At 50.5% G+C, this 13,795-nt stretch overlaps 1 protein-coding gene across 3 annotated transcripts in view; it reads left to right on the forward strand.

Annotated features, from left to right (window-relative positions):
• The window catches only part of PAPPA (pappalysin 1), a 363,136-nt gene extending 356,677 nt beyond the window's left edge, over positions 1 to 6,459 (forward strand). For all 3 annotated transcript variants that reach the window (XM_035342002.1, XM_035342003.1, XM_035342001.1), the window contains one exon: positions 170 to 6,459. In XM_035342002.1, coding sequence (XP_035197893.1) covers positions 170 to 277 — 108 coding nt within the window. In that variant the 3' untranslated portion in view covers positions 278 to 6,459. The remainder of the gene's footprint in view (positions 1 to 169) is intronic.
• Positions 6,460 to 13,795: the final 7,336 nt, after the last annotated feature.

Raw genomic sequence — 13,795 nt, forward strand, 5'->3', positions numbered from 1 at the left:
TCTTTCAGACAGGTAGCTCATCTGAGGCCTCAGCACTAAAATAAATCACTATGCAAAATAAGTGTAGCTGAAGGCTCCAGCTGATCTCTGAAGATCTCTCCAGAGGTACCGTTTGTTCTGTAGGTGCTGTGTGTTCCCTCCTTCACGTGTCCTTGGTTTCCTTCCCCAGGTTACTCCCTTCCCTATGTCCTGTGACCTACAAGGAGAGTGTGCTTGCCGGGACCCCAACGCCCAGGAGCACAACCAGAAAGACCTCCGTGGCTTCAGTCTTGGGTAACGCCAAGTGACGTGGAATGGAGGACCACACTGCTCAAGGCAGGCTAGGAGAGACACCACATCCCTTTTGGTATCGTTTTTAACATTTAGCTGCTCAACTGGATGGCATTTCTGCACCAGGGACCCTTAGAATTCAACCAGTCTGCCTTTAATTTTTGTCCAAGGAGAACTCAAAGTAGGGGTTTATGTATTAACGATATCTTAAATAGTGATGACAAGAAACAAACAAGAGTCAAGTTGAGAAGACTTTCATGTATCAAAACAGCATGTTATGCCCACCTAATTTGAACAGTTCATATCTAGATTTAAGGCGAGAAACAAGCTATTTATGTACACATATTTATAGAAATAAGTAGAGAAAGAGAGAGAAAGAGTGAGAGATTATGATCAACACAAAAACAATTTCCCCTCTCCAGCACTCACAACTCAGACCGTTCATGGAAGAGGCTGTGCTCTTGGAGGACTCCAGGCTGAGCCTTTTCTGATGCTGAATGCCAAGGTATCTCATGCTCGGGGCACTGAGGTTGGGGTGGGGTCTCCACAGGGCTGTGCCTTTGGCAAGTGACTTGCCAGACGCCCAGCCAGCTCGAGACGTGGGTTGCATCTGCTCCTCACAGGAACGCTACTTCCAGCCAGGGAGCTCAGCAGACTGCAGTGGCCTTTCTGTACAGCTCCTCCTTCTCCCCCTGCCCTCATAAAGCAAACAAAAAGCCCCTTTGTAGCCTGTCTGGAAGCCATAAGGCTGCTGGGATGTTTCTGTGTGGAGGCGGGCAGGTGGTCCCACAGTGGAGCCAGGGAATGGGGAGTCTAAGGACTGGCATTGAGGAATGTGGATGATTGCTTCTGAGGAGCAGAGAGGGTAACTCGCCCCCGCACTTGTCATTTGAGCATGTCTGCTGCTGCTACTCCTGCTGCTATGTCCCATACAACTAGTTTCCTTACTGTGTCAGGACAGGGTGAAAACAACCCCATGCAACCAAACAGTCTGCCTTAAAGCTTACCTACAACCTGCCTTTCAAATCCTCTGGTCTCTTCCTCAGCATTGGGGCAAGAAAACAGGACACCAGCCAGCCAAAGGAATCTGCTTTTTGGTCTCCACCCACTCAAGGGGTTCTCTAAACCTCCTCCACCCCACTCTTAAGGTTCTATCTGTCAAACAACTGCTATGGGGAGACAGTATTACAATTTTGGCCATATTTGTCAGTATTAAGCTTCCAGGCCTGTGGGTCAGACACCTTTGGTAGACCAGGAGCTTAGCTGCTTGTAATCTTCCAGCAGGAAGGGCATTAGCTGCAGCAGCCCTCATACTTCCCTCTCTCATAGCTCCGTCCTCCTGTTTCAGCCCTGAGGGGCCCACGTTGTGCCAGACTTCTGGGGACACGTTTCATCGTAGGGTTCACCACGTTGAGTCACTGAGATGCCCAGTGCATCTAGTGCTGTCGCTGCTGCTACAACCCACCCCACATAAATCCCAGAGATGTCTCCAGCGTGGCCTGAGCTTGTCTCCTGCTGCTTCGGGTTCCTGCTAGGAGGAGCACGTTTCCGAAAGGGTGTCCTCCCAGCTGTTAATTCTGTCTGTTCCTTGGGACTGTCCTGACGTGTACAATCTACTGGTTAAAGACAGGATGGAAAGATTTTTTCCTACTCTTGCTTGTTTGAATATTTAGGCACTACGGCAAGACAGAAATGTAAGGGGAATCAGTTAACTGATGGAGATGGATGTAAAAATAGGTAGGAAAACTGGAAACGGAAAATTGACTGAGTTGTAGGTGCAAAGAGCCAGGCTATTCTCATCCACCCTTGGAGTTGTCTCTATCGGAATAAACCTGAGATGAATCTCAAAAACTGAAATTTGGAAGCCTGGAGAGGTGCTTGGCAAAAGAAGGCGAGGAGCTCTCTGCTGGGAAGCTCCTGGTGATGCCTGGAGGCGGCCTGGTGATGGGTGCTGTGTGGATGACTGTACCCACCAGGCAGGGCTGTAGGGGAAGGGAGGCGCAGTGGCATCAGGGCTCCTTCCACAGAGTGAGGTCAAACATCTGCCAGAGTGGAAAGCATTAGCAAGAACTGGTCCTGGGCAAACTTCCCCTCGTGCCCCTTGCCCCCTGATTAATAATGGACGTTTGTTTGTGAGAAGGTTGCTTACTTCTCTGCTGTTCATCCTCCTCTTTTCTGTAGGCAGTTGGCTTCAGGTGCCACCCAGCCCATCAGAAGAGCTAAAACCTCAAAAGCCTTTCAGGCTGCCAACTCATCAGGTCCTCAGTGCCTGGGGCACTTGGCAGGATCTGCCCCTCCCCGCCACCTGCATTTCACCCTCGCAGGGAGCCCTGGTTCAGGTGCTGCATGCATCCTGATGGCAGCTCAGTTTGCAAAGTCCCTTTCTCCGTTATGCAGCTCAGCATGGAGGAGGTTTTCCACCTGCTTTTCCCACCTAGAACATCACCCAGGAGACAGGTTGGTGTTAGTATTAGTGCCACTTGCTGCTGTGGGCTCCTGCGAGCTCAGGACCCTCTTGAGCAACTTTGCGTGGTCAGGGCCAGGCTCTGCTCGCAGAACTGGAGTCCTCCTCAGCTCAGAGGAGATTGTGGCCTCTCCCAGCACGGTCTCACACCTCAGCTTCACTTCTGCAGTCCAGGAGTGACTGCTCATGGCCGAGTCCCTTCCCCGCAGGGAGGCCTTCAACATGCTGCTATTTGCTTTTTCTTCCCAATTGCCATGTCAGCACTGGCCATCTCCTCCATGAACAGAAGTGCTGCTCTGAGTCTTATTAAATCCAGCGCCCTTTTTCATCAGGGACATTGCACTGAGGCAAAGCTTTGGCCTCTGTGTTTAGGGGCTGCACCATGCTCCCAGGGGAGTGAGGAAGGAGGACCATGGGGCACGGGTGCCTGCTCACCTCCTGTGCCTCTTCCCTGGGGCAGCTGGGTCCTTGCAGCATCTACCCCCTGTAAGAGCCTTGAGTGCCTGGTGGAGTCCCTAGGGAAGACCCTCAAGTGATGGACATCGAGTGGGAGGTGAGAGGGATGCTGCACAACCTCCCCCCAGGTGGTGGCATAGGGCGAAATCAAACAAGAAGCTTGAGGCAACACGAGAGGGTGCTCGTGCTGATGCAATTTAGCTGCTTATGAAGTCCAGGTCACATCAGTGCCAAGAGCATCTCTGCCACAGACTGTGAGCCAAGGCTGCACCCACGGGGCCACCAGCCAGCCTCCTTGGCCACCGGTGGGCTCCGTGGCCAGCGGGAGGGCAAGCTGGAGCAGAAAGCGGTGAACGGTGTGGGATGGGGTGGGAAACTCCTATCAGCTGCTACCCCGCTCCCTCCCCACCCTCTCGCAGATGGGCTGAGCTGGTGTCCTCCTGCTTTTCTTGCATCTTCCGCTGTCCCCCCCCAGGCTGAGAAAGGAGGATGGCACCAGAGGACTCTTGGAGTCGGGTTCCAGCTACCTCCCTTCCGGTTTCACTTGGTTGTAACTGTCGGTTTGTTCTAGGTTTTACCTGTGTTTAAGAAAAAAAAAAAAAAAGGACAAAAAAAAAGAGAGAAAAAAAAAAGAAAACCCATTAGCCAACAAAAGTTTCTTGCTGCAACTGATTCAAGTGGGAAAAAAATACCAGTTGTGAGGCTTTACAGAGAGGAAGAAAAATAAAAAAGAAAAAGAAAAAAAAATAGAGAAAAGAAAACCCGCATAATCCAAATCCAAGAAGAGCAAAGCCTATTTTTGTGTGTTTGAAAGGAAAACACTGATTCTGCCAGCTGAGTAGAGCTAGATACTTAAGTGTAGATTTCCCTAGAAGTACCGTGAGGTTTTATAACATTGTCTGGTTTTGTTTTCCTTGTACTTTGTGATAAGTCCAGGAACTAAGGCTAAGGTATTTTTCCCCTGGTATATTGTTGTTTGGGGGGGGGGGGCGGGGGGGTTTTTTTTTTTTTTCCAGATTATTTTTTTAAGTGTGTATTTGTGCTTATTTTTACATTATCCGACTGTACGTACGCATTTAACCAGTATTTCACTGTGCTCTAATTACTGCACTCAGAAGCACTGCACAGTCTGAATCCCGAAGAGCTGCGGGAGGGAGCGGGAGGGGAAGGAGCACGCTGCTGTGTCAGCAGGCAGGGGATGGTCCCCAGCAGTGCAAGCAGGGTGCCAACATCCCCTTCCCCAGCCTGTCGCTTCCATTCGAGGCCAAGCTAGAAGACAGGAGGGCATGGGGTCAACCATGGCTGGGATGCCCAAGGGGGTTTCAGAGCTGGAAGTTTGTTGTTTTAACGTTTTTGGATGGCGTGGAGCTTGCCAGCCTTTTGGCCTCATCCCTCCCTCCCCTGTCCAATCCCTGGATGCCCCAGTGTGAGCTGGTGGGCATGGTCGTGTCACTGGGAGGGGACCCTGTGCCCAGCTTAGACAACACTCTTGATACCTTCATGGTTGTGGGCCCCGTTTTGGTCTTTGAGCTGATGTCCTTCATGTTTATTCCATGCCACCCGATCATCCAGGACAGGCCATTTGCCACCAGGGACAGGCTCCTTTCCACTGGAGGCCCTTGACCACTGAGTTCAGTGGGAGCATGACCAAGGCAGAGCAGGTCCAGGTGGCCCAAGATGTATTTTCTTGGCGCTACGGTTGATTTGGACAGTCGGGGTTTGGTGTTGGGCTGCTCCTGCCACCTGGGGAACCGGTGTTGAAAACCCCTGGTGGCTTTAGCAGGAGCAAAGTGGGGCTTAAGGTTCTCTTTCAGTCTTAGTTTGGCAAACTGATTTTTTTCCCTTTTCACCTGATCTACACATCCAAGATTCATTGAGAAGAATAATTGCTTCCTCTGAGGCCAGTAACAAGAGCTTGCGTTGGCTTCACGTGACAGATGAGGAGTCTTGGTGCTACTTGTTGGTGTTGTTAGTCCTGTTAGGTCGAGAGGCAGAGCTAACGAGTCAGGAGTTGTCTTTGGTTCCCATTCTGGTTTGGTCTTTTGGTTTTTCATTCGTTCGGTGAGGCCACAATCCAGCCACCAGTTTCCATCTTCTGAGTGCAAAGAACCAGGGCTTTAACGAAACATTTCACCAGCAATTAAAGAGGGAATTGGAACCATTGCGGAGTTTGCATTGTACGGCCTCTGTAATTACGTACCTGTCTGCAGATGATAGGCTGAATTTTGCTTCCATCAAGTCAACAGGGGGGTTTTGTTGTTGTTGTTGACTTCACTGGGAGCAGGATTGAGCCATACTATATATATAAATATATATATAAATATATATATATGATATATATATAATATTATATGTGTAATATTATATATATATATCAATGTAATATTTACAAATAAAACTGTGATCTCGTCTAGAGAAAAATGTATTCATATTACCAACTGCTCTTCCATATTTATGTATCATATTGTATCTTTTTATTATTGTTATAATTATTATGATTATTATGGTTATTATTATTATTATTATGGAATCTTTCTTGGCACCTTTTGGAAGCCACGTCAACCAATACTCCAATGAAGTGCTGAGGATCTATTTTCACAAGAATTCTACTGGTCTACTGTATAAAAGAGAAAAGAAAAAAAAAAAAAAAAAAAAAAAGAAACAAGCAAAATACAGTTCAACCCTTAATTCTGTACCTCACGCCTGTACGTTTGCTGCTCCGATTTTGGGTTTTATTTTGCGTTCGTTTTTTTTTTTGTTTTAACGGATCTAATTTAAGTCTCCAAGCAATATATAAAGATGTAAATAGTAAAGCTTATTTATTAAGATTGTCATCTTTTTTAATTTATATTTACACAATTGTTCATCTAATTTATTTTTTTTTCAATACAGTTTTTAACAGTTGTCCTTTTTTGGTTCATGAGGTTTTTTAAATCATTTTCACAGAATTTCTTTATACAGGTCTTTTTCTTTCTTTTAATAAACAACACCTTCCTCTGGTCTTTCAAAAACAGGTCATGTTTCACTCAAAAAAAAGTTATGTCAGATTCATCAGAAATATTTTGCCATTGTTGATTCCTATACCCTAAAGTTCTATATTATATAAATATATAATACCTTGTATGCTTAAATATTTAACTGTGTGATTTTGTATATATCTTCATACACATGCTCACACACATATGAGGGTTAATGTCCCCAAATGTTGGGAGAACAGAGAATCAGAAACACAAACAATATAAGCTTGTATTAAAGAGTTCTGAACTGGACCGCTTGCTTTTGCCACGTCTTGTTTGCTTTCGGTTGAGCCGGCCCCGAGCCGGGTACCGGGGGTGAGCGCGGCCCCGCATCTGGCTGCTCGGGGCGCCCTGTCCACGCGCTCCCGCTGAGCCCCACACCTCGTTTTGGGGCAGAGTCTTTAAAATTTGTGGTGTTTTGACAGGGCTGCAGGAGGTGCAGCAGCCGGAGTAGGTGGCAGCAGTGGGTGGAGGGAGGCAGCATGGGCCGGAGCGCTGTGTTAGCCCAAGGGCTCATTTCACCAATGAAGGGTCTGATTTTGCCACCAAAATCTGAGACAGTGGGATCTGTCCTGAGGAATTCCACTTCTTAACTGGGGAGCCTTTAGGAAAACATTCAAGCCCATGAGCATACCCAAGCTGTGCTCTCATCACTTGGAAGAGGGCGCTTACCATATTTCATTGGCCAGTTTGACGCTTGGGGCTCTGCCAGGCTGCAGCTTGGTGCTGCTGTCACCCATCAGCTGCAGAGCTCCATGCCATTGTGCCCTGAAGGACGGGGGCCTCCAGCACTGTTCCATGCCATCACCCCCTCCCCCCCCAAAGAACTGCAAGAACCCCTTCTGACAGCCAAGGTGTTTTAGCTCCTGGTTCACATGGGGCAGCCTGGTGCCCAGTTTAATCTCTGAAGTGAGAGAGGCTTGAAGATGTGCAGGTTGGATGCTTCTCATATTAAAGAGAAAATAAATAAATAAATAAATAAAGCTTGCCCATGGTCTCTGCTCACCATCTCCAGCAGCTACAGAACAGTCAACCAGAAAATGAGTCCCAGCGGGAATTTACCTTGACTCTGGGGTACGACCTAAGCAGGGAGGAAGGCTGAGCAGTAACTACATGTAGCCAGGGGGCTGAACACGCCCCGTACAGGGAGCCTTTGGGCACACAAGAGAACTTAGGGTTAAAGATAAGGCAGCCTTGTAGTCGTCAAGAGAGGGATGGGTTTGCAGCCTCCTCTCCCCACACCAAGACTAGGTCTGGACAGGGCACTAATGCCATGCTGGTGGTGATAAAAACCTTGTGCCCAGTGTGGGCACACCAGGCTATGGGGCACCGGGGTCACAATTTCCCACTGCCATGAGCCTGAGCTTGCTGCCACCCTCTGTGCCGTGGCTGGGGCCGTGGAGCAGCCCCAGCCTCTAGCTGCAGCAGCAGGCTGTGTGGGGAAGGGCTTGTGCTGCTGTAGCTGAGAATTGTGTATTGATTCAGCATTTAAAATGTGAATTGATTCCGCATCAACAGCTCCAAACTTTGGGGATGCACGCACAGTCGGGATAGGTGCCATTTAGCCCTGACAGCTATTGACCCCGTGATCCTAAAGAGAGCCATCCTTACCCCAGTTAACTCTCAGACTCATTAATGATTTAACTCCTCCGGGATGCCCTGATAAGACAGGGAGGCGGAGAGCACGGGCAGACAACAAGGAGCCGGGTGCATGTGGGCAGAAGCCTCAAATGCCAGCTGCGGTCGCTGTTACACGTGTCCTTTTGCATCTGCTTTTGTTGGCATTGGGCTGTGATGGTCGATAGTGCCGTTTGACATCTTGGTGTTATGCTACTGGCAAGCACCACCTTGGCCACCAACTTCAAAAGTGTGGCAGTAAAACTGCTGTGCATAAAGAGCTGTGGATGGAATGGTAAACGGATTCCACACCACGTCTATAGGACATCTGGGGGCAATAGACTGAAGGACAGGGAGAAATTAACTTCTTTTTTTTTTTTTTTTTTTTAAACACTGGCCTAAGTGTGAGTGTCATACTGTGAGTCAGTAAAAAAGTGTTTTGCATTTTTAACTGTCAAAATCCACTCTGTATGTATTGAGCAGGGTGAGAGACAGAGAGAACAAGAGCACCTTGTGCTTCCTATACCATCCCTGTCAGCAGTCAATGCATTATTGATAGGGCATAAGCACATCAGACAGCCCTGTCAATAGAACATTCTGTAGATAAAAAGGCCTATAAACAGTGTATTAAATGGTTTGTGTCTATAGCAATATATAAATCAATTGTCTGTGTGTTGAACTATCTATTAAACACTAATGAGGACCTCAAGACAGGAGCAACCCACGGGCAGAGTGAGCAGCCGCCGGCTCCTGCTGGGCTGGGCTGCAGCTGCTGAGCGGTGCCCGGTGCTGAGCCTTGACTGTGCACAACCACACGAGCACAACTTATGGCAAGGCACCATCAAACACACAGTTTCTATGTCCAGTTTATGTGTCTATCTGGAAATCAATCGCTAAATAGTGAGGGAGGGGCAAAAAAAATCAATACCTGCATCGAGCGAGGGCTGAAGCCACTGTCCTGCAAGCAGGCCACCAGCAGATGTTAAAGCTGCTCGAGCCCAAGCAAGGAAGGCAGTTTTGTTACCTTAGCCCCCCACAGCAATAATGCCAGCCAACCTGCTGTGTGGTGACCAGCCCAGGGAGGCTCAAAACACCCCCAACCTTCCTGTGCCGTGCCGCCCAGCCGCTCCAACACTGCCCTCCAAGGGCCCTGCGCGCTGGAGTGGCTGCTAGGCACTTGTGACACCAGATGCGGTTCCTGTTGGCTGCATTAAATCAAAAGGAGCTGACTGCATTAATTATATATGAAAGCCAGGGAAATTGCTCTGGATTCATACGTCAAAGTCCTCTCCCAGCTGAAAGCCACAGCTTCTCAAACAAGTATGGCATTGGTAATTGTGGTAATGGGAAAATGCAGCTGTTAGCAACTTGGAGCAATTTGGACAAAAGGATGTAGAAGCTTACAAAAACCCTCTATACAGAGACTGGCATGTAAAGAAAACTGCTCACAAGTGTACAAGAGAAACATCTTGCCATGTAATGAGGGTACCTGAAGTCCAAATGGACACCCAGGCGTGCGCCCATCTGGTCACTTGCTCACGCGCGTGCACATGAACACACATGGAGCAGCCACGGTGACTCCAGCACCACCTTTTCCTGAGCCATTCATCACAGCCTCAGGCTTTCGGTTCCTAAGACCCAAACCAGGGAGGTGAAGTGAGCCAGTCCCAGGCCTGCCTCAGCCAGGTTGCCAACTGGTCTAAGTTCGCTGATAAAATGCAGCCAAAGGCTAGGGGCTTGAGTTTTTGAGTACAAGAGGCTGTAGTACTGTGTCAAAGTAAAGTCCTGAGACTCTTTCAGGTGACTTTAGCAGTCCTGGATAAGATGATCAGTGCTCAAAAAGAGCATTCACAATATCAATATTTTTTTTAAATAAAAATTTATTCACAGCTTTTTGATCGTTTTACGTAAGCTGACTGAGGGGCTGGTCCAAACATCAGCGTGCTTACCTCTGGCCTCCCAACCCCACTCCTAAAACATTACCCACGGCTTACCTGTATGCAAATTGCTCCCCCACTATATTTTTAGGAGAGCCTCACCTCTAAGCTTGTGGCAGCTCCCCTTTATCACAGGGAAGATCTAAGGGCAAGTGTGCTTGAAAATAAAACCAAACCCAAACAAAAATCTTTCCCCTTAGCATCATCTAGCACAGACTGGTTCACATCCGTGATGCTCAGCTTCTGGAGAGCGAATCCTGCTTCTGGCCCAGCAGGTACAAGCTGCAGTTTGCATCTGCCCCCTTACAAGATGTGAGCCTGCAGGCCACTGAGGCACCCATCACATCGCTGGGTACGGCCGTTTGCTAGCACGAGTGTCACCACAAGGCTTTGTCTGTCCCCAGCACCCCCTGGAATTGACCTGGGCAGCCCGCACTGCACAGCCTCCGGCGTGCCCTTGGCCTCTTCCCCAGCCTCGGGAGAGCCTGCTTCAGCCAATGAAGCAATTAAAAAAGAAGAGGAAAAACAGAAACTAAACAAATAAATAAAGGAGCAAATGCAGCACTTGACTCCAGAGGCCTTTTGCCGTGGGAAGAAGCTGTCCCAAAGCGGTGTGTCATCATCAGCGGCACAGCAACCCAAACAATCAGCCCCTCTGTGCACCGTGCCAGCTGCAGCCCGGCCGGGGATGGTGGCCGGGGAACAACAATGGCCGTGGGGAACAATGGGGATTGTTCCCAGCCGCACCACGGGAGGAGGCAGCCCTGGGGGGGGGGGGGTGGCCGTTAGCACCAGCAACGAGCCCCAAACCAGTGGCAGGTCTGGGGTGTCCATAAGGAGGTGCCCCCAGGATGGCCAAGGGCTGGTGCAGAGGGATATTAGAAGACTGTGGCCTAACCCATGGTGCTGCTCTCTCTGCTTCTGCCGGGACGCCAACCCCCCGTGCTGCTCCGATGGCGTTTCTGGGGTGCTCGGGGCAAAGGGGTGCAGGGGCGGTGTGGCCAGGGCAGCGCAGCCCTGCTGCCGATGCGGTACCTGCAGGCACTTGCTGCAAACATAAATGGAGGCAGTTTAGAGGTTTTTATGACCTGCCCTCATCCTAAAGCTGGTGACCACAGCCAGGAGCCGTTGCCCTGCTTCATGCCAATGGGTTAAAAAATTCAGGCTTGCAAAGAAATTTGGTTAGTTTAGCTCTTCAGCCTGGACAATTGGGTCTTTTCGCCCCTCTCCCTGCTCATTTTTAATGTTACCTCCACACCTCGGTGCTCTCCCCAGCCAGGACAGCCTCCAACAGCCCAGCCAGCAGCACGGCGATGTGCAGCAAGGTCAGGGCATGGGGGCCTGAGAGGAAGCAGCTCTGGGGGCAGGGGGTGCTCAGAGCGAGGCGCTTTGGAGCAAGGCTGCCTTTTCTCTAAGGCAAAGGCAGCCGGGGAATGGCCGTGTGTGTGCACACGCTCGTGCGGGCACGCACGCTGCGGACCACGGGCCCATCTGCCAGCATTGCTAGGCTGTGACTACAACTGTTTATCTTGAAACCATGAGGGTTACATTCCCCAAAGTTTCCAGGGAGAAAATACAGAACCTTCCTTTCAGCTGCGAGCCGGAGGATGTCTAACCTCGACGAATTCCTCGGTTTTGTTTGGCTTGGGTACGCTGCACCGGGTAGCATCGTTGGCCAGCGGCTCTTCTGCTGGCCTTGATCCGTGCGCTAGGTGCGTGCTCGGCAGGTTAATAGCTGCCACACGGCACAGCCTGCCTGCCGGGCAGCCCAGGCTCGGCCACCTGCCGTCTGCACAGCCACACAGCCGTGCACAGCAGCCAGCCTCAGCAGGCGGGCAGAGGGAAGCGCTTCCCAGCCTTCCAAGGTAAGCAGCAGGAAAGAAGCCCCCGCTCTCTGCAGTGCACAGAGCCGCAGCACGGAGCCAGCCCTGCCTTGTGCTGCTTGTGTTTGGCTCCCAGCAGCAAGCGGGGCTGCTGGGCTTGAATGTCTCCTCCCCATCGCCGTCTGTGGGACCTGCTGCAGCAAAAGGGCCACGGGTGGTGGGCTTGGTCCTTCTCCTCCCCACCCCAGCTCTGCTGGGGTGTGCAGCTCAGTAGCAGAAATGTCCCTGTGGGGAGCTGATTGTGCCAGGGTGGAGGAAAACCTGCTGAAGGGCATCCAGGCAGCCACCCCGTTTTTGGCTGCTGTTCCCCAGTCGCAGTTCCCACAGCTCCAAGCTCATGATGGTCAGGCACCCCTTGAGCCACATCAGCCCTGTGACATTTAGGATACCACTGCTCCTGTCACCAGCCTTACAGAAAAAGCCACCAATGTGTCCATCAGGTAGGGAAACACCGGCACTCACCCCCAGGGAACCCACAGCCCTCCCCATGGCACCCACACTGCGTGGGGCTTGCAGCGTTGCCGAGCAAACTAACAAACCAAAATAAAGCACCCTCTTTGTAAAACACAGGCACGGGCAGGGCCGGGGCCCAGAGCAGTCCTGGTGCGTGCTGTGTCCTGCTGGGTGTCTGGTGGCACCCGGCCCATGGAGCGATGGAGCCACCACCCTGCTCTGCAGTGGCTGGGAGGGAAGGATCAGGCCACTCAGCATGGCTGGCTCCCAAAAGTCCTTATCCCCCCCCCTTATCCCCCCCCGAGCAGTACAGAGGTTGTGTTGTGGCAGCACAAGCAATGAGCAGCTCGCTATGACACCACCGTGCCACAGCACAGGCTCCGGCCGGGATGCTCATTTGCACGTGAGTGGTTTTTTTTTTGCTGTGTTTTGTTTGACACAACAGCAAAGCTGAACGAATATTGCCGCAACACCTCCCGCAGCAGCACAGCTCGTTGCTGGAGGTGCATGGTTTGTGGGTTTGTGAACACAGTTTGCTCTGGATGAGGCCAATGCTACGCACCTCAGCACACAGAGGTATTTCAGGGCAGGATGGTGCTGAGCTGGCCCAGCAAAGGAAAATATGCCTTGGGCTGCAGCAAGCTGAGGTCATCCCCTCCGTCCCCACACACACGACCCCAGAGTCTGTGGATATCAGCTACCTACGAAGGGCAAAGGGATGGGAAAGGAGCAGAGCAGGGCTGGGGAAGCGCTGCTGGGAGAGGGGTTAACACCCACAGTGCCTGCATGGTCCTCGTGCTGGGGCTGAGACCCTCAGTGACACAGTGCTCACAGCCCAGAGCCCCCCCAGTGGCACTGGCCTCTCCCCTTCCATCAGGAAAAGGGATTTAGCTTTAAAAAAAGTCTCAGGCAACCTGCAATGCCTTGGCTCTTGCTCCAAAGGCTGCTATGTCAAGGCAACATTTCCTGTGAGCAGGACTCTGAGCAGGTACTGGAGGTCTTCCCAACCTGCAACATTAACATGGTTCAAGCCAAGGGAAGAGACAGAACCAAAGGTAGAAAGAGGGAGGAAAAACAAACAAACAACAAAAAACCAAGAGCAATTTGGGAGACACCAGTAGAATTATTTGTGTGTCCAAATCAGGCAAATAGGTTCAGCTCAAGAAGAAAAAAGCCTCTGGCTGAATTTCCTCCAACATCAAATCCTGCACCTTTGTTTGGTTTCAAAACATTTTCATTTTGAAAGTCACCTCTTGCTTGTTTGTTTTTAGTTTAAAGGGTTAAATAACCTGAAAAAAAAATAAACAAAACTATTTGCTTTACATTGACTAAAACGATTCATTCAGCCCTCAATGTTCCCCTTTCCCCCTCCAGCCCCCTCCAGGTTTGTTGTTTTGCTTTAAAAAGAAAAAGCAATAGCTCCGGGCTGCTCTGATTTTTGTTTTTTTTCCTCTCACCCTCCCGCACTTTTTGGTTTGGCTACCAGACTGAGAAATCCATTACCCACACAGATCCCGGGCCAGCCTAACCCACATCTGACAGTAAAAGAAACCAGATTCTCCATGTCTTTTTAGCCCCTGGCTTCCTTCTTGGGCTTTCCCACACGTCTGCAGCTCCCAGCGGGGCCGGTGGCTGGGATGGGTGTTGGGCAGGGTGAGGACCCTACGCAAAGAGGCTGCACTTTCCCCTCCTCTCCCT

Source organism: Oxyura jamaicensis, chromosome 17 (assembly GCF_011077185.1).
Source record: "Oxyura jamaicensis isolate SHBP4307 breed ruddy duck chromosome 17, BPBGC_Ojam_1.0, whole genome shotgun sequence".
NCBI lineage: Eukaryota > Metazoa > Chordata > Aves > Anseriformes > Anatidae > Oxyura > Oxyura jamaicensis.